This window comes from Gigantopelta aegis, chromosome 15, assembly GCF_016097555.1.
Source record: "Gigantopelta aegis isolate Gae_Host chromosome 15, Gae_host_genome, whole genome shotgun sequence".
Taxonomy (NCBI): Eukaryota; Metazoa; Mollusca; class Gastropoda; order Neomphalida; family Peltospiridae; genus Gigantopelta; species Gigantopelta aegis.
Genome location: NC_054713.1, coordinates 1,055,620 through 1,082,194, shown reverse-complemented (window position 1 = coordinate 1,082,194; position 26,575 = coordinate 1,055,620). Strand labels below are relative to the sequence as shown.

General features: G+C 39.2%; 1 protein-coding gene and 1 long non-coding RNA gene across 2 annotated transcripts in view; both read right to left on the bottom strand.

Moving 5' to 3' along the window:
- The window catches only part of LOC121390006, a 3,051-nt gene extending 641 nt beyond the window's left edge, over window positions 1-2,410 (bottom strand). Inside the window, exons 1-2 of the long non-coding RNA XR_005960139.1 lie at window positions 2,186-2,410; window positions 641-817 (exon numbers count right to left, since the gene is read on the bottom strand). This is a non-coding gene — a long non-coding RNA (uncharacterized LOC121390006). The remainder of the gene's footprint in view (window positions 1-640; window positions 818-2,185) is intronic.
- Window positions 2,411-7,108: 4,698 nt separating this feature from the next.
- LOC121389626 lies at window positions 7,109-13,905 on the bottom strand. Its single transcript, XM_041521267.1, has 2 exons — window positions 13,633-13,905; window positions 7,109-7,467 (listed from the first exon to the last, which is right to left on the bottom strand). The coding sequence occupies exons 1-2, from the start codon at window positions 13,787-13,789 to the stop codon at window positions 7,283-7,285; spliced, it is 342 nt and encodes a 113-aa protein (XP_041377201.1). The 5' UTR covers window positions 13,790-13,905; the 3' UTR covers window positions 7,109-7,282.
- Window positions 13,906-26,575: the final 12,670 nt, after the last annotated feature.

Below are 26,575 nucleotides of genomic sequence, written 5' to 3'. Positions count from 1 at the left end.
CATTGATTTATTAATCATCGTTTATTGAATGTCAAACATTTGGTACTTTTGTCATATAGTCTTAGAGGAAACCCGCTACATTTGTTCACTTAGTAGCAAGGGATCTTTTACTTGCACCATCTCACAGACAGGATAGTACATACCACGGCCTTTGATATACCAGTCGTGGTCCACTGGCTGGAGCGAAAAATAGTTCAATGGGCCCATCGACGGAGATCGATCTTAGACCAAATGCGCATCAAGTGAGCACAGTCTTTGACATACCAGTCGTGGAACAATGTATGCGATGTATGAACAAATAATCAATCCACCCAGGGGATTCGATCCTACGACAGAGACACCTGAATATCTGAAATGTAGTGAGGGTGGAACCATCCTTATTGGTGTGGGGGGGGGGGGGGGGGGGAGAGAGGGGACAAGCTATATTTGTTTATGTATGTATATAGAATAGGACAAATCATCGGATATTTTCGTCTTCATGTTGGGGAGTGTCCCCCACCCCACCCCACCCCTCCCCCACCCCCGGTTTCTACGGGTCTGCACCTTGTTTTTTGTAAGTGAGGTGAGTGGTAGAGGAATTCATATATTGCTGGACTTTCCATCATGCGAAGCCTATCGGTGAGAATATAAAACTGTATACCACGTGACTGACGACTGTGTGTGTGACGGCGGCGACGGCGGCACTAGTCATAGCCACACGACTTGCACGAGCCACACGACTTGCACTTGGAGCAACACGAGCCGTGACCGCAGTGACCGCACTTCTTACAGCACCCCCCGTGGTGGTGCCACGCCTCACTCGGTAACACCATAGAACCTGGTAGAAAACAAACAAACAACACAAAAGATCATTTGAAAATTTGGTTATGTGCATTTAAAGACGCAGACCTTAGTTTCAACCCGTACAAAATAGACACTAAGTTTGGTTAATTTACAAACCTGTAACACATTTAAATAAAGTTTAAACAGAGTGAAACCAGAGTCTGTGACGATGAAACGGGGAAATATCCTTAGAAATCGACTAAAACTCGACTCCATAACCGTTACTTCTTAGACGCACGTACGTTTTTAAAAACATGAAAAAATGCATTTTGTGGTATTAGAAGCACCATTATGACGAGAGACACTTCGGTTGTAGGGAAATGGATAACCTAAACAATAAAATATCAGTAATGTTTGATTTCATTGATCATAAACGGCTTTAATAGTGAAACATATGCCTTAGTGTTTAAAAACTGGCTTCTTTCACTTTAATAGCACAGGGGTGGTTTAAAACCTGGCGTCTTTCACTTTAATAGCACAGTGGTGGTTTAAACGTTAAGTGCCGAATTTGCAAAGCCTGTTTATGTCTTACACACGTATATCTACACACATTCGTAAATTTGGCCCTAAAAGTTTGTTTTGTTTAACGACACCACTAGAGCACATTGATTTATTAATCATCAGCTACTGCATGTCAAACATTTTGTAATTTGGACACATTATAGTCTTAGAGAGGAAACCCGCTACATTTCCGCTTTAATTAGTAGCAAGGGATATTTTATATGCTCCATCCCAAAAACAGGATAACACATACCACAGCCTTTGATATATCAGTCGTGGTGTACTGGCTGGAACGAGAAACACCCCAATGGGTCCACGGACTGGGATCGATCCTAGACCGCCCGCGCCACAGGGTAACGCTTTACCACTGGTCTACGTCCCGCCCCTCTACACAGATGACTACCGATAAAGCGGGATTTTAATTATGCACTTTCCCATACAGGACACTACATACCATGGTCTCTGATTGACCGGTCTTTGACCAATGGTTAGCGCGGTCGGTCTAGGTTGATTCCCGTCTGTGGGCCCATTGGGCTATTTCTCGCTCCAGCCAGTGCACCACGACTGGTATATCAAAAGCCGTGGTATGTGCTATCCTGTCTGTGGGATGGTGCATATAAAAGATACTTCGGCAATCGTCAATCACTAAATGGTAGCCAGCTACTGTGTCTGAAATACGCTTCTTTTCTCTTCTAAATCTGATGCCAGAGAGCTTCAGTGTGATTATTTCCAAATGGCAGACGTGTGTGCTTCAGAACAGCTATATTTAATCTTAATTGGAACATTATTTTAAAATGAACAAAAACAAATTCGACAAAACGATATTCATTTTGAAAGAGAAACACATTTTAAATCAACTTACCGAGGACAGCGCAGATGAGAAACAAAATGGCGATCTTCATGATTGTTGGTGGTGATGAAGGTACTCGTACAACTTGTTTCTTGTTGGTGAGTGTGGAACTGTGACAACTACCACGACTTCATTCACATTTATATCAACCCACTGTTGTCGTGAGATGGCAGATTCATATCGATATCCTCACCAACTGAGAAATTTCCTCAAAATCATTGTCATAGGTAAGCGTTTCCGGACTGGACATCCCACGTCAGTATTCGAGTTTTAGCTGTTCCTGCTGTTTTAGCCGATCGTCGATACGTGTTTCCGTGCAGTAGTTAAATCCGCACATCACTCTGTAGTGATGATAGCTGTTTTTGCACATTGACTTTTGACAGTACATAAATAGAGTATGTTTACAGAAGTAAGTTTTCAATTAACTTAAGTTAACAATATATATTTTTAATAGTAATAGACTTACAATAGTAGGATATTTTGATAAGAATGTAAAATCGTGAAGCAAGTTGGGGATTTGGGAATGAGGAAGAAGTATATGTTATAACATTATTCCTTCATCCCCTCCTTCCCTCCCTCTTCCTCCCTCCCCCCCCCCTCTCTCTCTCTCTCTCTCTCTCTCTCTCTCTCTCTCTCTCTCTCTCTCTCTCTATCTCTCTCAACATCCAATAGCTCTAGTGGTGTCGTTAAACAAAACAAACAAACTCTGTTTCTCTCTCTGGGTGCTAGACGTGCAAACCAAAGAGATCATGAGTTTATTTAACGATACACGAGAAAGACGTCTTCTCCATCTGTTTATATGTCTGTCTGTATATCTTCTCTCTCTATCTCTTTCACTCTCCCTCACGTTCTCTATCTTTCTATTTCTCTATGTATCTCAATCTCTTTGCCATCTCTCTCTCTCTCTCTCTCTCTCTCTCTCTCTCTCTCTCTCTCTCTCTCTCTCTCTCTCTCTCTCTCTCTCTCTCTCTCTCTCTCTCTCTCTCTCTCTCTCTCTCTCTGAGTTTGTCTACGTGGTCAGTTGTCAGGTACGTTCCATTGCTCCGGGCGGTATTGTGTTAGGTTCACAATCAGAGAAAATATTTTTCTTTTTTCTTTTTTCTACTTCTTTTTTCTCTGTTCATTTCTGTATCTATGTCTGCCTATCTGTCTTTCAGTCACTCAGTCAGTCAGTTAGTCAGTCAGTCAGTTTGTCTATTTCTTTGTCTGTCTTTCTGCTTGAATGGCTGCCTGCATTGTTTGGCTGTTTATGTTTATGAACAGTCGTAGCACGCAAAACTATTCTATACCTGTATGTTTGGAATTTAATAACTTTTTTATTGTTGATGTTTGCGAGCGACATCACAGTGTTATCGGAAGATGTTATCTTAAACCGGCAGTTCGCCTGTGTATGGTTCACAGCACACCTTCCCTTAGGATGAACGTCATTGTCGAAGCATCTTAGTTTACTTTGACATTCATTGTCATGGTAAGGGCAGGTCCAGATTTAAAGAATGGGTGGAAGTTTTAACGATGTCAAAATGTGGGGGTATTTTTTGTCGTCCTTATATTAAAATATGTAGTAGTTGAAACTTAGTTTGCTTCCTAATACAGTTTTGCTTGTCATATGTACCAAATTACTGAAGGTAAAATCAGGTAGGGGCCGAACAAAATTTGAAAGACTAGAAATAATACAGACACTGATATGTTAAACAAGAAAATATATTATACACCGATAGTTTAAACAAGACCATATATTAAACACAGGTTTTTAAACAAAAACATACATTAATCAATGATATTTCAAACAAGAAAATATATTAAACATTGGTATTTTAAACAAGAAAATATATTAAACATTGGTGTTTTAAACAAGAAAATATATTAAACATTGGTGTTTTAAACAAGAAAATATATTAATCACTGATATTTCAAACAAGAAAATATATTAAACATTTGTAGTTTAAACAAGAAAATATATTAATCAATATTTCAAACAAGAAAGTATATTAAACATTGGTATTTTAAACAAGAAAATGTATTAAACATTGGTATTTTAAACAAGAAAATACATTAAATATGTAATTTTAGTCATAAACGTTAGTTATTAGTTAAAAACATGTTAGAATGACATCAAACTGAGGGAAGTCTCTTTATATAATTAATGTCTTGAGGTTATAAACTTTAAAGTTTTTCACACACACTCGTTTATGAGAACACTATTAATTATTTATGTAAACACATGCTAATAACACACATGCGTGTGCTAACAGTATAAAGACATACGACTGGCTGTTTCAATGTGATGTCCTGGTCGCGACAACACTGCCATCTAATGGACCGAAACTGATTGATCTGTGACGTATTGGTTAACCTAAAACCGATTAGTCTGTGATGTGTAACTTGCCTACAAGCGCAAGGGCTGTAAGTAAGTTCTAGCTGAAAAAGATATATGGTATCTAACAGCCACTCGTGTAGTATTCTCTGTTCTCTAATATTCTCTACATAATTTCGTGGTCACATAATCGTTACAGTATATACTGCAGCAGTATCGAAACTCTCAAAACGTTATTCTTGATACCCTGACAACCCGCTCTCCCCACCTTCACCCCCACCCCAAACCCGCCCCCCTCCATGATGGCTCAGAGGTGTCCTTGACCGCCAGTATTACCAAATGATTTTTGTTTTTTAAAGACTGTGTCTCCGTCTGACCGGTTTTCGCAGCCTATGATCTGATCGCCATGTTTACGACGTAACACTCCATGGTAGGTAGGGTTATTAAAGGGACACGCCCTAGTTGTTAACCATTACGCCGTTGGTTTTCGCTATTAAACCCATTTTTTTCACAAATAAAATTGCACTTTACTTACCATTTATTATTTAGAATATACATGTCCATTCACCTGAAGTGTTTTTTAGTAATCCTGGTAATCCTGGTGTTTGTAATACCACAAAATGCATTTTTCGTATTTCTTAAAAAGCCACGTGCCCCTGAGAAAAAAACGTTGAGCAGACAAGGTCTAATCTATTTTAGAGGGGATTTTCCCATTTCAATGTCACAGACGTTGGTATACCACGTGACCGTTATCATTTTGGTTCGGTTTGTTTTCTCGTGCAATCGACATCCGATTTGTTGTCGTTTGCTTGTCGTTCATTTGTGAGGTTTTTCTTCACAGTTCGTGAACATTTACATTAACAATAAAGTTCAGACAAGTAAGTATCTCAATACAAAACGTTACAAACCCTTAAAACCAATAATTTTGTTAAGTCTTACGATATCTGGAGAGGGGATGCAACCTTGGGGGTGGGGTGGGGGACACAATCTATATTGTTACCTTTATTTAAGTAGAGTAGGAAAAAAATCTTACATTTTCGTCCTGGGGAGGGGAAGTGCCTCTCTACCCCTGACGACGACGACTACTACTACTACTACTACTACTACCACCACCACTACCACTACCACCCACCACCCACCACCCACCACCACCACCACCAATAATAAACGGTGCATCTAATTGCTAATAACAATAGGTTAGGCACTAGTACCCGGTTCCGAACAGCAAATGTAGGCTAACTGCGGTTAATACAAAATTTATTATTTCAAACACTGTAGCATAGTCAACATGGTCAGTGTCGTCTTATTCCCATTCAAGTATCACGATTACTGCAGCAGGCACTTCCTAAACAGAAGCACCCATGTTCGTAAAGTAACTTCCTGTTCCAAACTCATTCCTTTCGCTGTCCAGGACAGAACAGTTGGAACATGTCCAGGAGAGGTGAAAGGAACGCACCCCAAGTCTGTGCGCACTCTGTGAAATTTGTCGTGACGTAGGCATTTTTGTGCTTCGAGCGACATCTACCGGTGACATCAGAATACTAACTTTCAAAATTATTTCAAGCAATTGGGTCATGGGGATTCCCATGGTATTTATCGATATAAAACCTGCTTTTTCACTCCATTTTATAAAAACGTGATCTAACTGTGTTACAGGTTTGTAGATTAACCAAAATTATAATTTATTTTCGCTGGATGGAACTAGGGCGTGCGGCTTTAAGTTAGAATTATAAATGTAGAGAACAATAAAATGAAGTTACAAAAACTATTTTTTGTAAGATTCTCTTGATGAAGTCTATACTATACAGACGAAACGTCGGGTTATATAGTTGGCGTTCGTGGGGACCATGTCCCCACCACCACCACCACCACAATCACCACAATCACATCTCCAACTTATATATTGGCCTGTCCTACAGTCCTAACAGGACTTACTTGGGTAGAGAGGCTTGTTTGCCCCCCCCCCCCCACACACCTCGCCTCGCCAGGTAAACAATATTAAAAAATCAAACCAATCGAGGCCTGCATGAAACAAAATGTTGTATGATAACTTTTTGCTCTTCAAACTTGAACTTCATGAGCTCTTATATCCGATTAAAATTCAAGCACGCTGTCTTGGACAAACACAAACATCAGCTATCAGTGGATTAAGGGCCGTTTACCAAGTGGGGTAAAATATCCGACTGTTACCCCATATTGTTAGGGTTAGGGTTAGATGTAGGGTTAGTTTTAGGCATAGAGTTATTTTGGGGTGGGGTTAGGTTGAGGTGATCGATCCCAGATCGACCGTGCATCAGGCGAGCGCATTAACACTGGACTACGACCTGCCCTCTTGTACAAGTGGTCCAGGAGATGGAGTTGTCGTGGTTGCTCGCTAGACTGGTTTCTACGCCTAACATTATGTCAATGTGATATTTTGAAAACGATGGTACAAGTCAAATTAGTCGCGAGCATTCGGCCTCCTGAACACGATACATTTCTATGAACCTATCTTTGTGCTAAGATCACCTTAAGTGCAAAATTACTTTATACACGTATGTGACTTAAGGTGATCTTAACACTATGATCGCTTTATGGAACTAGGCCCTGGTAGCCCACGAAGAAAAAAGGAAACCAAAATACAAATATAAATAGTTTAATATATACTTCAATCGCGTACATTTTCACGAGCGAACAACAAACACGCGGATTATCATCAATAGTTATGGTTCACAATCGCAACTCCTTGCTGGTGGAGATTCTCGCCCCTCTGAAATGGTAGTTATCTCCCTTGTTGCCGGGCGTTGATGACGTAATCAGGGGAAACTGAGCGGCGCTTTGTAGCAGAAGTCGTCGAGAGGGTGCACGCCTGTGTCGACGAGCCACTGGCAGTAGGCGCGCAGCAGGATGAGACTGGCGTTGGAACACATCCGCTTCCTCCTCCCCAGCAGGTTCACGGCCTGCCAGCTACACCTGAGGGGGCCCCGGTGTGTCAGGAGCTCTGGAATTAAAAGGAAAGGAATGTGTGACTTGACAACACCTCGACACTATAGTCTCTCTCTCTCTCTCTCTCTCTCTCTCTCTCTCTCTCTCTCTCTCTCTCTCTCTCTCTCTCTCTCTCTCTGTCTGTCTGTGTGTCTCCGTTTCTATGAGTCTCTCTCTCTCTCTCTCTCTCTCTCTCTCTCTCTCTCTCTCTCTCTCTCTCTCTCTCTCTCTCTCTCTCTCTCTCTCTCTCTCTGTACCTTAAAACACTGTATATATATATATATATATATATATATATATATATATATATATATATATACTGAACACCATTGAAAACGCACCTTGGTATCTTTGTCAATATTATATGTTTTAAATGAAAATACACACACGAAATAATGCACTTTTACAAGAATGCAATCTTGGTGACCAAAACGCAACAAATGTCTCATTTGTAAAAATTAACGTGCAACATGTGACTGTGCGTGCAAATTGTGATACTTTAGATCATTGCCTATAAAAGCCACAGTAATTGTTTACTGTGGCTTTATGTGACGAAACGTTATGACAGTGCCCGTACTACAAGAACGCGAAAGAACTGTTGGGATGCATGATGCTGGATTATCAAATCGCGCTACAGCACAACATCTTGGATGCTATCATTCAACAATATCGAGACTTTATACTCGTTTACAACAAACTTGGACAACTCGGGATCAACCACGACCTGGCCAACAGAGGGATACAACACCAAGGCAAGATCGTCACATCGTCCGCACAAATCTACGTGATCGCACACAACCAGCTGCGCGCACAACATCTACTATTCAAGGGAGACGTGGTCCAGTTAGCGCCAACACTATAAGACGCCGAAAATAGACGACAGTGGGAAGGTGTCTTGTTTTCAGACGAATCTCGATTTCATCTTAGACATGCTGATGGACGACTACGTGTTTGGCGTCATCGTGGAGAACGGTATCAAGATCAGTGTGTTGTCTAAACTGATGATGGGCAGGCGGAAGTGTCATGGTTTGGGGCGGAATCAGTTATCACCACATAACACCTTTGCATGTATGCCATGGAAGGGTGACAGCCCAGTATTACATCGATAACGTGTTGCGAAGAGTTGTCGTACCCAAGTCTGGTGCTCATCCAGATCTGCACACCTTTCAACAGGACAACGCAAGAGCGCATACTGGGAGAATAACCATGCAGTTTTTGGCAAATGCACACATCCCTGTCCTGGAATGACCTGCGCTATCCCCTGACCTTTCTCCAATCGAGCATTTGTGGGATGAGTGGGATGAATGACAGAGGTTACCCCAGAACCTAATCCAGAGGCTGATCCTGTCCATGCGACAACGCTGTTCAGCGTGTATGAATGCTAGAGGTGGACACACGACTTACTGCCTTTTCGTTTTGCAACTTCTGTCTTGTTTTCATTAATGAATGAAATTCTACGACATTTGATGTCGGTGTTTGTTGTCATTTAAACCGATAAACCCATTACCGGTACTTTGAAAAAAAAGGAAAAAAGTTACCAAAAAATCATAGTGCATTAATATACCAAAATATTTGTATATTATCCCTGGTGCGTTTTCAATGGTATATATGTCTTTCTATATATCTGTATTTATGTATGTCTGTCTAGCTATGTATCCGGTTTAGAGATATTTTCTTCCATACAGATATCCACAAAGGGGCCGCGAAAAACGTCCGGTTTTGAGGGAATTCCGGTTTACAGTGGGTCCGGTTTGGAGAGGTTTCCATATGTCTGATTGTTTATTTTTTTAGTAGTGCATTCTCATTCCTGCATTCCTGCCAAAAGTATTGATTAACAGTTCCTTTGTTTTCTTGTTCTTTGTCTTCTGATGTATGCTGTTTACTTATGGCAATAACACACGTATGTGTTATCGATCTAAAGACATATAATTGGCCAGGTCGCCACAGCTGTACAATCCAATGGAATAAGCATGATCGCAAATGATTTGCTCTATGACGTATAACTTGACGTGAAACTTTTCGCTGTGACGCATACATTAATTGCAAGCACAATCGCCTTAAATAGGTGTTATTTGGTCCAGACGTTTAAATTTATTTTAAACCTGGTTTTAATTGTTTGTTTGTTGGTGTGGTGGGGTTTTTTTTGTTGTTGTTGTTGTTGTTGTTTTTGTTTTTTGTTGGGTTTTTTGGTGGGGGGGGGGGGGGGGGAGATATGTAAGAAATAGAATATTTCATTTGTGTACGTTAGATATCATTTATCTTACAACCCGCTTTCATTAAAAACATATCCCACTCGTATTCGCTCGTTAGATACGTTTTAAAACAACTCCTTGTAAAATAAATGGTATCTAACAGCCACTCATGTAGTATTCTCTATATAAACAACTCGTTGTAAGATAAATGGTATTTAACAGCCACTCATGTAGTATTATCTATATAAACAACTCGTTGTAACATAAATGGTATTTAACGGCCACACATGTAGTATTACCTATATACAGAACTCGTTGTAAGTTAAATGGTATTTAACGGCCACTCATGTAGTATTATCTATATAAACAACTCGTTGTAAGATAAATGGTATCTAACGGCCACTCATGTAGTATTCTCTATATAAACAACTCGTTGTAAGATAAATGGTATCTAACACCCACTCATGTAGTATTCTCTATATAAACAACTCGTTGTAAGATAAATGGTATCTAACGGCCACTCATGTAGTATTCTCTATATAAACAACTCGTTGTAAGATAAATGGTATCTAACGGCCACTCATGTAGTATTCTCTATATAAACAACTCGTTGTAAGATAAATGGTATCTAACGGCCACTCATGTAGTATTCTCTATATAAACAACTCGTTGTAAGATAAATGGTATCTAACGGCCACTCATGTAGTATTATCTATATAAACAACTCGTTGTAAGATAAATGGTATTTAACGGCCACTCATGTAGTATTATCTATATAAACAACTCGTTGTAAGATAAATGGTATCTAACGGCCACTCATGTAGTATTCTCTATATAAACAACTCGTTGTAAGATAAATGGTATAACGGCCGCTCATGGTATCTAACGGCCACTCATGTAGTATTCTCTATATAAACAACTCGTTGTAAGATAAATGGTATCTAACGGCCACCCATGTAGTATTCTCTATATAAACAACTCGTTGTAAGATAAATGGTATCTAACGGCCGCTCATGTAGTATTCTCATAACGGCCACTCATGTAGTATTCTCTATATAAACAACTCGTTGTAAGATAAATGGTATCTAACGGCCACTCAGGTAGTATTCTCTATATAAACAACTCGTTGTAAGATAAATGGTATCTAACGGCCGCTCATGTAGTATTCTCATAACGGCCACTCATGTAGTATTCTCTATATAAACAACTCGTTGTAAGATAAATGGTATCTAACGGCCACTCATGTAGTATTATCTATATAAACAACTCGTTGTAAGATAAATGGTATCTGACGGCCACTCATGTAGTATTCTCTATATAAACAACTCGTTGTAAAATAAATGGTAAATAACAGCCACTCATGTATTATTATCTATATAAACAACTCGTTGTAAGATAAATGGTATCTAACGGGCACTCGTGTAGTATTCTCTATATAAACAACTCATTGTAAGATAACTGGTATCTAACGGCCACTCGTGTATTATTCTCTATATAAACAACTCGTTGTAAGATAAATGGTATTTAACAGCCACTCATGTAGTATTATCTATATAAACAACTCGTGTAAGATAAATGGTATCTAACGGCCACTCATGTAGTATTCTCTATATAAACAACTCGTTGTAAGATAAATGGTATCTAACAGCCACTCATGTATTATTTGTTATATCTAACTTGAAAAAGCCTTTTTAAAGAAACTGTTTTCTCTCTTTTTTTTCTCTTTTTTTTTTGTACCTCGCTCTACTTTACACATATTTGTATTGAAAAAAACCCGACCCTCTAATCTAAGCAATCACATCTAATAATCGTCTTCATTTGTCAGAAAAGACGCCTGTCAAAAAAAGTGATGAAACAAGACCAGCGACGTACCAGCGATGGCTGTGTCGCTAATTTAGACAGATTTACTAGTATGTAACATTCACGGCTTCGAGACAAGACCAGCGACGTACCAGCGATGGTTGTGTCGCTAATTTAGACATATTTACTAGTATGTAACATTCACGGCTTCGAGACAAGACCAGCGACGTACCAGCGATGATTGTGTCGCTAATTTAGACAGATTTACTAGTATATAACATTCACGGCTTTGAGACAAGACCAGCGACGTACCAGCGATGGCTGTGTCGCTAATTTAGACAGATTTACTAGTGTGTAACATTCACAACTTTGAGACAAGACCAGCGACGTTCAAGAGATGGCTGTGTCGCTAATTTAGACAGATTTACTAGTATGTAACATTCACGGCTTCGAGACAAGACCAGCGACGTACAAGCGATGGCTGTGTCGCTAATTTAGACAGATTTACTAGTGTGTAACATTCGCGGCTTCGAGACAAAACCAGCGACGTACAAGCGATCGCTGTGTCGCTAATTTAGACAGATTTACTAGTGTGTAACATTCACGGCTTCGATACAAGACCAGCGACGTACAAGCGATGGTTGTGTCGCTAATTTAGACAGATTTACTAGTATATAACATTCACGGCTTCGAGACAAGACCAGCGACGTACAAGCGATGGTTGTGTCGCTAATTTAGACAGATTTACTAGTATGTAACATTCACGGCTTTGAGACAAGACCAGCGACGTACAAGCGATGGCTGTGTCGCTAATTTCGACAAATTGACTAGTAATGTTCACAGCTTTGAGACAAGACCAGCGACGTACTACCGATGGCTGTGTCGCTAATTTAGACATAGTTACTTGTAACATTCACGGATTCGAGGCAAGACCAGCGACGTACCAACGATGGCTGTGTCGCTAATTTAGACAGATTTACTAGTATGTAACATTCACGGCTTTGAGACAAGACCAGCGACGTACCCAGCGAGGGCTGTGTCGTTAATTTAGACAGATTTACTAGTATGTAACATTCACGGCTTTGAGACAAGACCAGCGACGTACAACCGATGGCTGTGTCGCTAATTTAGACAAACTAACTAGTAATGTTCACAGCTTTGAGACAAGACCAGCGACGTACTACCGATGGCTGTGTCGCTAATTTAGACATATTTACTAGTAACATTCACGGCTTCGAGACAAGACCAGCGACGTACCAGTGATGGCTGTGTCGCTAATTTAGACAGATTTACTAGTAATGTTAACAGCTTTGAGACAAGACCAGCGACGTACCAGTGATGGCTGTGTCGCTAATTTAGACAGATTTACTAGTAATGTTAACAGCTTTGAGATAAGACCAGCAACGTACCAGCGATGGCTGTGTCGCTAATTTAGACAGATTTACTAGAATGTAACATTCACGGCTTTGAGACAAGGCCAGCGACGTACAAGCGATGGTTGTGTCGCTAATTTAGACAGATTTACTAGAATGTAACATTCACGGCTTTGAGACAAGGCCAGCGACGTACAAGCGATGGTTGTGTCGCTAATTTCGACAGATTTACTATATTGTAACATTCACGGGTTTCATATCTACTTTTAGTAGAACTTTAAAACATATTTTCAATAACACTTTAAGTTGTAGGGCAGGTTTTGTTGTTGTAGCGGTTTTTGTTGGGGTTTTGTGGGGTTTGTGGCGTTTTTTTGACGTGGGGTGATTTTTTTTTAATTGTTGTATGCATTGTTTAAATCATCGGGGTTTTTTCCACGTCATATATGTGTATTATATACATGTATGTGTGTGGGGGGGGGGGGGGGGGGAAGCAAGTTCTAGCATTTAATCCAAATAAAAGGCGTTGGGGTTTTTTCTCCGTTTTTCTTCTTTTTTTTCTTTTGTTTTTCCCCCGTACATCGACGTATCAGCTTTAAAATAGTTTAAACCATCTGACATTACTATATTGTTTTGGTCTTTTGTTTTTTGTTTTGTTTCGGATCTAGTTGGGGGGGGGGGGGGGGGGTGATGAATTGTTTTAAGGGTGGGTTTTTTTCTTTGGTTGTTTATCATTGTTGTTGTTGTTTTAACTTTTTTGTTTTCTTTTTGTGTTTATTTGGGGGGTTTTCTATATATTTTTTCCCGTTTAATACTTACCTTCTACAAACGACGTAAACTTCGTCCTTCGTCTAGTAGAAACAGGTTCCAAATACAGTGTCGTCGACTTATGCTTCTTTCCCTGAACGCCACAGACCACAATCGCCAACACCACGACAGCGACAACTGCAACTACCACGGCGGCCCTGCCTGTCATTGCCGACGTTTAAAGACTTAATCCAATGTTAAACACAAAATTGTATTTCACTATTCACTTTTCTGTACTGTTAGTATCAGCCTAGAGCTATTGTCGAACGTCGATCAGATACCCATCTCGACGTTTCCTTTTGATTAGTGCGGAACTAGCCCGGGTCTTTTCATTGGCCGTCACTAGCGGTAGTTAGTTTGTGTGTGTTTGATTGTGGGGGGGGGGGGGGGGGGGGTTCTGTCTAGGGGATGGGTGGTACATGTGAGTTCGTGACTTCTCTCCACTCATTTCCTCCACATCACAGCGGGGTGCAAAATACCCGGATAAGTAAATAGTCCGGGTGGTTCTCCAGTATTGTTGTAACGAAGATATTGACAGCTACGCCCTACCCAAATTGACTATAATATTGGCGAATTTGCTTTCTTCGTCTACGTATGTTAAATGGTTAATGTTAAGGGATGGGTCAACAATTTAAGTTGAATGTTCCTTTCTCTGTCGGTGTCACACTACATCTGTGTCGTTTAGTCAACCATGAACGGACGGAAATTTCATTTCATTTCTTCTTATTTTCATGCTTATATCCAATTAAGGTTCAAGCACGCTGTCCTGGACACACACCCGAGCTATCTGGGCTGTTGGTTAATTGTTAGTTGGTTAGTGGTTAGTGAGAGAGAAGAGGCTGTAGTGGCCTTACACCTACTCATTGAGCCTTTAAGAACTCGCTCTGGGTTGGAGCTGGTACCGGGCTGCGAGCCCTGTACCTACTAGCCTGTAGTTCGATGGCTTAACCACTGCGTCACCGAGCCGGAAACGGACGGAAATACAACTGGTGTAAGATATCGTGGCCGTTCTGTCTAGGAACTACAACTGGTGTAAGATATCGTGACCGTTCTGTCTAGGAACTACAACTGGTGTAAGATATCGTGACGGTTCTGTCTAGGAACTACAACTGGTGTAAGATATCGTGACGGTTCTGTCTAGGAACTACAACTGGTGTAAGATATCGTGGCCGTTCTGTCTAGGAACTACAACTGGTGTAAGATATCGTGACCGTTCTGTCTAGGAACTACAACTGGTGTAAGATATCGTGACCGTTCTGTCTAGGAACTACAACTGGTGTAAGATATCGTGACGGTTCTGTCTAGGAACTACAAACTGGTGTAAGATATCGTGGCCGTTCTGTCTAGGAACTACCAACTGGTGTAAGATATCGTGACCGTTCTGTCTAGGAACTACAACTGGTGTAAGATATCGTGACCGTTCTGTCTAGGAACTACAACTGGTGTAAGATATCGTGACCGTTCTGTCTAGGAACTACAACTGGTGTAAGATATCGTGACCGTTCTGTCTAGGAACTACAACTGGTGTAAGATATCGTGGCCGTTCTGTCTAGGAACTACAACTGGTGTAAGATATCGTGACGGTTCTGTCTAGGAACTACAACTGGTGTAAGATATCGTGACGGTTCTGTCTAGGAACTACAACTGGTGTAAGATATCGTGACGGTTCTGTCTAGGAACTACAACTGGTGTAAGATATCGTGGCCGTTCTGTCTAGGAACTACAACTGGTGTAAGATATCGTGACGGTTCTGTCTAGGAACTACAACTGGTGTAAGATATCGTGGCCGTTCTGTCTAGGAACTACAACTGGTGTAAGATATCGTGACCGTTCTGTCTAGGAACTACAACTGGTGTAAGATATCGTGACGGTTCTGTCTAGGAACTACAACTGGTGTAAGATATCGTGACGGTTCTGTCTAGGAACTACAACTGGTGTAAGATATCGTGACCGTTCTGTCTAGGAACTACAACTGGTGTAAGATATCGTGACGGTTCTGTCTAGGAACTACAACTGGTGTAAGATATCGTGACAGTTCTGTCTAGGAACTACAACTGGTGTAAGATATCGTGACGGTTCTGTCTAGGAACTACAACTGGTGTAAGATATCGTGACGGTTCTGTCTAGGAACTACAACTGGTGTAAGATATCGTGACGGTTCTGTCTAGGAACTACAACTGGTGTAAGATATCGTGGCCGTTCTGTCTAGGAACTACAACTGGTGTAAGATATCGTGGCCGTTCTGTCTAGGAACTACAACTGGTGTAAGATATCGTGACGGTTCTGTCTAGGAACTACAACTGGTGTAAGATATCGTGACGGTTCTGTCTAGGAACTACAACTGGTGTAAGATATCGTGACGGTTCTGTCTAGGAACTACAACTGGTGTAAGATATCGTGGCCGTTCTGTCTAGGAACTACAACTGGTGTAAGATATCGTGACGGTTCTGTCTAGGAACTACAACTGGTGTAAGATATCGTGGCCGTTCTGTCTAGGAACTACAACTGGTGTAAGATATCGTGACGGTTCTGTCTAGGAACTACAACTGGTGTAAGATATCGTGACGGTTCTGTCTAGGAACTACAACTGGTGTAAGATATCGTGACGGTTCTGTCTAGGAACTACAACTGGTGTAAGATATCGTGGCCGTTCTGTCTAGGAACTACAACTGGTGTAAGATATCGTGACGGTTCTGTCTAGGAACTACAACTGGTGTAAGATATCGTGGCCGTTCTGTCTAGGAACTACAACTGGTGTAAGATATCGTGACGGTTCTGTCTAGGAACTACAACTGGTGTAAGATATCGTGACCGTTCTGTCTAGGAACTACAACTGGTGTAAGATATCGTGACCGTTCTGTCTAGGAACTACAACTGGTGTAAGATATCGTGGCCGTTCTGTCTAGGAACTACAAACTGGTGTAAGATATCGTGACGGTTCTGTCTAGGAAATACAACTGGTGTAAGATATCGTGACGGTTCTGTCTAGGAACTACAACTGGTGTAAGATATCGTGGCCGTTCTGTCTAGGAACTACAAACTGGTGTAAGATATCGTGACGGTTCTGTCTAGGAACTACAACTGGTGTAAGATATCGTGACGGTTCTGTCTAGGAACTACAACTGGTGTAAGATATCGTGACGGTTCTGTCTAGGAACTACAACTGGTGTAAGATATCGTGACGGTTCTGTCTAGGAACTACAACTGGTGTAAGATATCGTGACCGTTCTGTCTAATTTAGTTTAACGACTCCTTCGTCTATAGGGGCGGGACGTAGCCCACTGGTAAAGCGTTCGCCTGATGCGCGGTCGGTCTAGGATCGATCCCAGTCGGTGGATCCATTGGGCTGTTTAACGTTCCAGCCAGTGATCCGCAACTGCTGTAACAAAGGCTGTGATATGTACTATCCTGTCAATGGGATGGTGCATATAAAAGATCCCTTGCAGCTAATCAAAAAAGAGTAGCCCATGAAGTGGCGACAGCGGGTTTCCTTTCTCAATATCTGTGTGGTCCTTACCCATATGTCTGACGCCATATAACCGTAAATAAAATGCGTCGTTAAATAAAATATTTCTTTCCTTCCTTCCTTCGCCTATAAGTTTTTAAAATTAAAGTTAGTTTGTTTTCTTTTACGACATCACTAGAGCACATTGGTTAATTAATCATCGGCTAATGGATATCAATCATTTGGTAATTTGGACACGTAGTCATTAGAGGAAACCCGCTACATTTGTCCTAATGGATCTTTTATTTGGCAAATAATCATCTGGCGGTTATTCGGTTTTAACTTGAAATTTCCAACAGACAGAAAAGCGCATACCACGGCCTTTGACGATTTTAAGTTGTAATTTTCAGAATGAACGAGTGAAAGAACGAACGAATGAACGAATTAATTATGTGTCTAATGCTACTCCAGCGCCAAAATTTCTCTTGGTGGACTCCGCAAGGCTCAGTGGGTAGGTGTAAACCACTTGCACCGACCAGTGATCCATAACTGGTTCAACAAATGTCATGGTTTGTGCTATCCTGCCTGTCGGAAGCGCAAATAAAAGATCCCTTGCTGCCTGTCGTAAACGAGTAGCCTATGTGGCGACAGCGGGTTTCCTCTAAAAAAAAACAGTGTCAGAATGACCATATGTTTGACGTCCAATAGCCGATGACAAGATAAAAAAAATCAATGTGCTCTAGTGGCGTCGTTAAATAAAACAAACTTTACTTTACTCTTGGTGGACATATCTTAACGATAGCCGAAAACTGAGCAGAGTTCCTTTAATTATTGCCAAGGTTTCCGCAGCAATATGGGGAGGAAATTTTTCATTTAACGACGCACTCAACACATTTTATTTACGGTTTTATGGCGTCGAACATATGGTTAAGGTCTACACAGATATTGAGAGAGGAAACCCGCTGTCGCCACTTCATGGGCTACTCTTTTCGGTTAGCAGCAAGGGACTTTTATATGCACCATCCCACAGACAGGATAGTACATACCACGACATTGTTACATCAGTTGTGGAGCACTGGCTGAAACGAGAAAGAGCCCAATGGGTCCACCGATGCCGCAGCAATATAGATGCCGAGTCAGATAATTTCAGAACATTACTGCATCTCATGTAAAAACTGTAGTACAAGCCACAGAGTTCCCATCCCGTGATCCATCTGTATAAACGGGAATAACTGTAGCACAAGCCACAGAGTTCCCATCCCGTGATCCATCTGTATAGACGGGAATAACTGTAGCACAAGCCACAGAGTTCCCATCCCGTGATCCACCTGTATAGACGGGAATAACTGTAGCACAAGCCACAGAGTTCCCATCCCGTGATCCACCTGTATAGACGGGAATAACTGTAGCACAAGCCACAGAGTTCCCATCCCGTGATCCACCTGTATAGACGGGAATAACTGTAGCACAAGCCACAGAGTTCCCATCCCGTGATCCACCTGTATAGACGGGAATACCTGTAGCACAAGCCACAGAGTTCCCATCCCGTGATCCACCTGTATAGACGGGAATAACTGTAGCACAAGCCACAGAGTTCCCATCCCGTGATCCACCTGTATAAACGGGAATAACTGTAGCACAAGCCACAGAGTACCCATCCCGTGATCCATCTGTATAAACGGGAATAACTGTAGCACAAGCCACAGAGTTCCCATCCCGTGATCCATCAGTATAAACTGGAATTACTGTAGCACAAGCCACAGAGTTCCCATCCCGTGATCCATCTGTATAAACGGGAATAACTGCAGCACAAGCCACAGAGTTCCCATCCCGTGATCCATCAGTATAAACGGGAATGTAATCCAGGCACGGCGGAGAAGGGGGGTTGGGGCGGGGGGAGGCTCTAGCCCCTGCAATAATTCTGAATCAAAAGGAAGAGATGAATTTTATTTGTGGAATGCAGAAAATTGAATTTCAGGACATCTAGTTTTCAATATTTTACAGGGAGCACACACCCAAACCCCCTAGAAACTTTGCGATCTTTTTCTCTCTTTTGTTAAATAAATATTTGAAACTGATAAGAACTGCTTAATGCGAAGACCAAATGTGATAATTAGGAGATAACCATATGGAGTTTTTAGATTTGCGGATGTTATTGTCTATTTGATCTCGCATTGTTATTGTCTAAAAATCTCGCAAATGTCATTTTTGATTACACTGGATATGCTAGAAAATATATGAAAAATAGGTTATTACCAGAGTGTTTTTCGGTATCGTCAATATTATATATTAGAAATACAAATTGTATTATGCGAGCATAATACATTATTACTGACAATACCGAAACACACGAGGGTAATAATATCTTTATCGTATAATATCAAGCTTAATACAACGTGTGTTTGTAAACTGTACACGCAACTTCAATTCCAGTCCGCCATTACTAGATCTTCAAATCATGTAAGAATATGTGGCGCGCTGTCTTTTTGAATGGAAATGACGTCATTTTGGATGTTTTTACATCAAAATAAACTAGTGCATAACGGGGTTGTTGTTTTGTTTTTTGGGGGGTTTTTTTTTTTGGGGGGGGGGTTTCAACGTTGGACAGCTCTCAGTGTAAAATTGCTATTGAAATATTTTTATTTGATATATGTGAATGCATACATCAGTTATGGAGTGTCACCCTAGTACGTTTGCTTAAATGGTAATAAACCTAGTGCCGTGACCTCGATTAATTTGCATCTGATTTGCAAAGTTATCAAATTCTTAAAGTATGTGATCTGAAAAATATTACATACTTTGATTGCACTGAAAATGTAATATATGATATGATATATAGAGCATTCGTCACGAGTGGTTTTTAATATATAAAATATCAACCGAGTCTATGTTAATCGATATTTGTCGAGGCTCTGCAGAGACAAACATTGATTAATTAGACTGTTGATATTTTATATATTAAAAAACACGAGTAGCTAATTCTATTTATCCTATAATACTTCTAAAATAACATTTTAATTAAATTTTCAGTAAATCACAGTACTAAAGTCGCCGCCATCGGTAATATGACGTCATCACGATTAGTACAAATTAGTTTGACGTCACGCATTTTAACTAAATCTTTGAAAATGTTACGCTCAGATACACAGGTCTTGTTGGCCTGTAAGCAAATGACCCATCCACAGGAACATATTACCTAGAGACCTTGCAAATTTGCATACTATTATTAACTGGGTTAATACACTAAAATTATCACATGAGTTTATAATATGGATATCATGGTAATATCTTACATTCGCCAGAGGCTCGCATAATACAATTTGTATTCCTAATACATCAAAAATTAGAACTCTTTTATGAGGAGTCTAAAACGTACGACAAAACCGAGTATTGATGAGGCTATATATACGATAGCCGTGTAAAGTACCTTTGAATTTTATATACAGTGCATGATCGTCGTGTATAGAGACTTTAAAATAAAATAAAATATATTATTTCTTCACACACACACACACACACAAACTTTTTTCTTTTTAACAAAGTAAAAAAAAAAAAATAATAATAATAAATATTTGCTTAAGCAGGGGATTCAGCAAGCAATTTTTTTGTTTTGTTTTTTGTTTTGTTTCGGGGGGGCAGGAGGGGGAGCGAGTGTTATTTCGTTGTTTAATTTGTTATTTTTGTTTGTTTGTTTGTTTTTGTTTTTTGTTTTCTTACGGAGCTCCGTACACAGTACCACTGCAGACGCGTGTGCAGGGATTTTAGCATGGGGAGGAGGTCTACACGGAGGCGAGCGAAGTTTACCGTGAGGGGTCGAGACATGTCCCCCGAAAAATATATCACAAAATTATTATTATTATAGTACTGCACGGGGCAATATAATGCTATTCATATACGGTAGCAGGTTAAAATGAATATGGCGCCATACCCCAATTTTTTTTTTTTTAAGTTAACCTTTTGGCAAAATTAATGACTTTTTATTATTGCTGTATAATTTTCATATGATAACCCTAACCCTACACCTGACCCATTTTATTTCTGGGGGAGGCTCCCCATACCCCCTATCGACTGCTGTTGCATTCAGCAAACACATTGTAAATATTTATTATCTCGCCTTAATGTAAAATTCTTTAATCCCATTGGTTGTTTGCCGTTGGACAAATCCCTTATCCCCCTGTGGGCGGAGCCAAATTCTCTTATACCCCGTCTGTAATTTCCAACAGTTTCCAGCCGCCCCAGTTAATGCTAAAGCAATAATTAGATTATAAATAACATTGATAATCAACCAAGTATACATAATTAATTTTATTTTTACTATAAAATACACTATTTCAATACTTTTAAAAGCTGCAATGTTGAACTCGGCCACCTAATTACGGTCGTGTTGTTATTGTATTAATGCGCGATTAGCAACAGTTGTTGTTGTTTTTGTTTTTTTTAATATTTTTATTTTTTTACTACATACATTTCTAATTAAAAAAAAGTGTTTTTTATTTTTTTTTATTAATATCTGTTTCAGACAATTTCGTATTACAAACATTTGAAGTTAAAAACTCGTTTATCGACGGAACTATTTTTCGTCACTGGCAAGTGGTTTCGTTCGCGTCCGCGTGGTACGGCTCCGTTAATAAATTGTTAACAATTATTTTCTGGCGTTATTTTGATTATTTGGCTATATGGTTTAACATGTCGGCAAGATAAATTCGTTGTAGAAGCATCTCTCGGGGTATATGGCTTTTTATGTACCCTCTGTGTGCTCTTTTACCCCCTCGCCTTCGGCTCGGGGTAAAAGAACACACAGAGGGTACATAAAAAGCCATATACCCCTCGTGATGCTTCTACAACTTATAATGTCATAGCGCCATACCGAAAATAATAATAATAATACTCTGGTCATTAATTAGGTCAACTGTCAACCATCCGTGACAGAGCGCCTTTAATCTTCTGTTGTCACGAGCATGGGACATACATTTGATAATAACTGGTACCGAGTTTGTTATTCTATTTACCTATTACCTCAGCTATTTTTTTCTTTAAAAGCCTCTATTTTTGACGCACATGCACGAAGGCCAGCCTGTATAGAAACGACGTAAACCGCTTTACGCACTGTTCTGAGAATTGCTGTAGCTTTGTAATTTAATCACGTTCAAAGATAATTTTCAAAAACAATAGGTCTTCTTATTCTGCTACAAAAATCTATAATAAAATGCATTAAAATGACATTTTGTTATAAATGTAACACAAAAAACAGAGCCGTAAATGCAAACTCTTTAAACTACATGACGTCATTTTGTGTTTGCCAAATCGCGATGACGTCATATTTAGTACCGACAAGGTCATTGGTTTGTAAGCGTTAAATTGTCCAATAGTATTGTTCGTTAGACCAATGCAGAATATTTCTCACTGAGAAAACAATGGAAAATATTTTCCCAGTTATGAGTGACGGCTGGGGTAATAATGAAGGATAACATTCAGTTTTTAAGTGACGTCGTCCAATCAGAATTGAGGAAAGCGTATAAAAGCGGAAAGTTTGTAATTAGATATATATCCTCGAAGGATCGTGAAGCGTCCTATTAACGGGAAAATGTCTAAAACCACACGCATTGTAATTGCACGATCAATTTGATTATTTGATCTATTCCTTATTCAATTAACTACAAATATCAATTAATAAAATGTTTATAACCTTATACGTGTATTCCGTCGATAGATAAAACACATGCCACAGTTGAATGTGTACATTCCAAGGCCTGGATCGGAAAGCGTTCTATAGGTAAGATGGGCTTCCATAATTCGTTTTTATTGAAAGAATACATACGTCACGTGACCTGATCCAAAGATGAAAGCAGACGTGACAGCGACAGGGTTCTTTCGCTGTTGACAAGTGCTGATTATTTAGATGCAGGTAGGTATTAATATAGCATATGATTTTAATCGATGCTACTATTTAAAATAACGATCATGTATAATACATTTTGTGTAAAAATAACTTTTTACCTGTTTTTTCATCATTTTTTTTTTCTTTATCGGTAGCAAGTACTTCCTGGTACAGAATTATTGTGTTGTCAAAGTTAACGCGCGCGCAGATTCGTAATAAACAAGCGGTACGTAAAATAGGACGCTTCTTCACTTAGGACGCCTTTCGATCTTTAGCGATGTATCTCGTTGGCTCGACCTCGGAAGAGTCGTACACACCGCAACGCTCGAACCAAAAACGAAGTACCGAGTTGTTTGTTCGCTAAACCCTTATATCAACTGTTGATGGGTCGAACACGTCCAGGGTCGACTATAAGTCTTCGCTCGAACTAAATTATCGGTCTCATCTGTGTTAATGGCTGTATAGGACCAACAATTGCTACGCTTGCGCAGTTGGTCATTACAACCTTGGGATTAATTATTTAGGCGGAACGAACTGTAGATGAATCGGGGAATCGCAACAATAGCCATGCAATCGCCACAATAGCCATGCAATCATTTTGATTAAATGACACCACTTTTGTTTTATTTAACCACACCACTAGATTAAATTGATTTATTAATCATCGGCTATTGGCTGTCAAACATTTGGTAATTCTAACATAGTCTTAAAGAGGAAACCCGCTACATTTTGTTTGTTTCTATTAGTAGCATGGGATCTGTTATATAGACCAAGCCACAGACAGGATATCACATACCACGACCTTGGACATACCAGCTGTGGTGCACTGGCTGGAAAAAGAAATAGCCCAATGGGGATCCCGACGGGGATCGATCTCAGACCGACCGCACATCAGCCGAGCGCTTTACCACTGAATTACGTCTCGCCCAACTCTGCAAAACAAGATCTACAAAACAAAGTATTCGATACTTGGTAGATGTATCGTGGTCAGCTACTTTAGGGCAAGACTTAGGCTAGATGATCCATGCCACATTAAGTACCAGTATTTTTAATAGTTCCCACATTATAGCTTTAGCTTCGACGAATACAATATTGATTGACAAGTGCCACATTACAACCACGAATGTCGACAACAGCGCTTTTTCCGTTAATGTTCATGTAACAGGACATAAATACTGACAAGAGTCCTAATTAAATGTTAGTGCTGGAGGGCCGGAATGTCATTAATCCACTGAAATGATGCGCTGAACTCTTGGACGAGCTCTGTGTAGCAGACCTTTGCCTCTGAACTGAACTCAACTTTATTTACACTCAGGCCGTAGTCTACGGCATATGAGGATATATATATACATACAGTAGTCAATATAATTGTAACAAGATGGTGGGTGTACATAAATGCACATAAATATAATAAATACATATTAATAAATAAAAAAAATACACAGAATATCAGTCAGAGGATTTGAAAGTATTCATAATTAAATTACAAAATATAGAAAGTTTTCTAAGGACACCAGCTTTCTTAGAGTGGAATAATTTATAAAATTTATATATATTTGGTTTAGACTGACAGAAAGATGGTAAGTAACGCTTTCTTTTATTCTTGAAAAACAAACATGTAAATATATAATGAAACTCATCTCCGATATCGTAATTCTTACACAATGGACATATTCTATTTTGTAGTGGTACATTTTTCCATCTGTCCGTTTCAATTGGAAACAAATTTGTTTCGCATTTTCCATAGTTTGACACCCAATAGCCGATGCATTTTCCATAGTTTGACACCCAATAGCCGATGTATTTTCCACAGTTTGACACCCAATACCCGATGTATTTACCATAGTTTGACACCCAATAGCCGATGTATTTACCATAGTTTGACACCCAACAGCCGATGTACTTTTCATACTTTGACACCCAACAGCCGATGTATTTACCATAGTTTGACACCCAATAGCCGATGTATTTTCCATAGTTTGACACCCAATAGCCGATGTACTTTTCGTGCTGGGGTGTCGTTAAACGTTTATTCATTCATTCATTCATTCGTTTCAATTGGAAGATTATGGTTTGATAATCTGAAGCGTAATAATGGACACCAATATTTTCTCTCTATAATTGTGATGTATATCTCAAATTCAAAAGTATTTTAAAATGATTTATAATTTGAAGCTTTGGATGAGTTATCAATATAAGTATACCATGATTGTAAGTATTGATCCGTAAGCTTTGTATTAATATACGTTTTCAACATGCAATAGCATTGCATTGTGATAACCATATATATGTACAACCAATATCATCTAAAACAGATTTAACATACATAATCCATTTGTGATTATAAAAGTTATTATTAACATCATTCAGTAATAATGTGTACACCAATAATGACAACTTGGACTGTTTTCCAGTAATTAGTCGATACCAGAAAATGATCATTCTTATTTTTACGGTAATATATACCGGGTAACGTCCAAGTTCTCCATATAATATATACAATGGTGTAGATTTTCTTACAGGTAATAACAATTTTATAAACTGGTTACATAATTTTTCAGTAAATTACAAATTTTCAAAACCCCATATTTCGCTGCCATATAATAGGACTGGTAAAACCATGCAGTCAAATAATTTTAGTTGGCACTGGATAGAAATATTGTGACATCTGCCTTGTCGTAGAATAAAAAAAACATAGCCTTTTGTGCTTGTGTATATAACATGTTTCTTGCCTTAGTAAATCTATTCGATTTGTGAAATATAATACTAAGATATTTATAACTTTCTACGTTATCAAGCTTTGATTTTCCAAGGTAAAACACCTTTTTGTAATCGTTCTTGTTCCCACTAAAGATTAAGACCTTTGTCTTGTTACAATTTACTGTTAGTTTCCATTTCGTGCAATACGAATCAAATATATTCAGAGAGTTTGGCATATCTTTGTAATTATCTGCAAGGAGTACAGTGTCATCAGCATAGAGTAAAACAAAAAGAACAATTGACGTATAGATTAAAGAATCACTGAATAATTCGTCTATGCCTATACCATGGCAGTCATTCATTTTAAATGTATCTTCAATATCATTAAGAAACAAAGAAAATAACAAAGGAGATAAATATTTACCTTGTCTTACACCAACGCAGCAGGGAAAATAATCTGTCATAGAATTATGTGTGCTGATACAAGATTTGATATTCTGATACATATTATAAATTACTTGAAAACATTTACCATTTATACAATTTTTAAGTAATTTATCCCAAAGTCCAATTCTCCAAACTGAATCAAAAGCTTTGTTAAAATCTATAAAAGTACAAAAAATTTTGTTTTCTTCCGTGCTTTCATCAGTTCTATTAGTCCATATAGTGTGAAGACATGATCATTTGTTGAACAATCTTTCCTGAATCCTGCTTGAACTTCAGATAATATATCATTCGTTTCTAGATACACTTTTAGTCTATTATTTAACATGGCAGTAAACAGTTTTCCAAGACAACTGAGTAGTGTAATAGGTCTATAATTTTCAGGATTATCTTTATCTCCACTTTTATAAATTGGCTTGATTAAACCAACTAACCATGAGTCGGGGAAGATACCGTTTTCAAATATTAAATTTAAAAGTTTTACATGT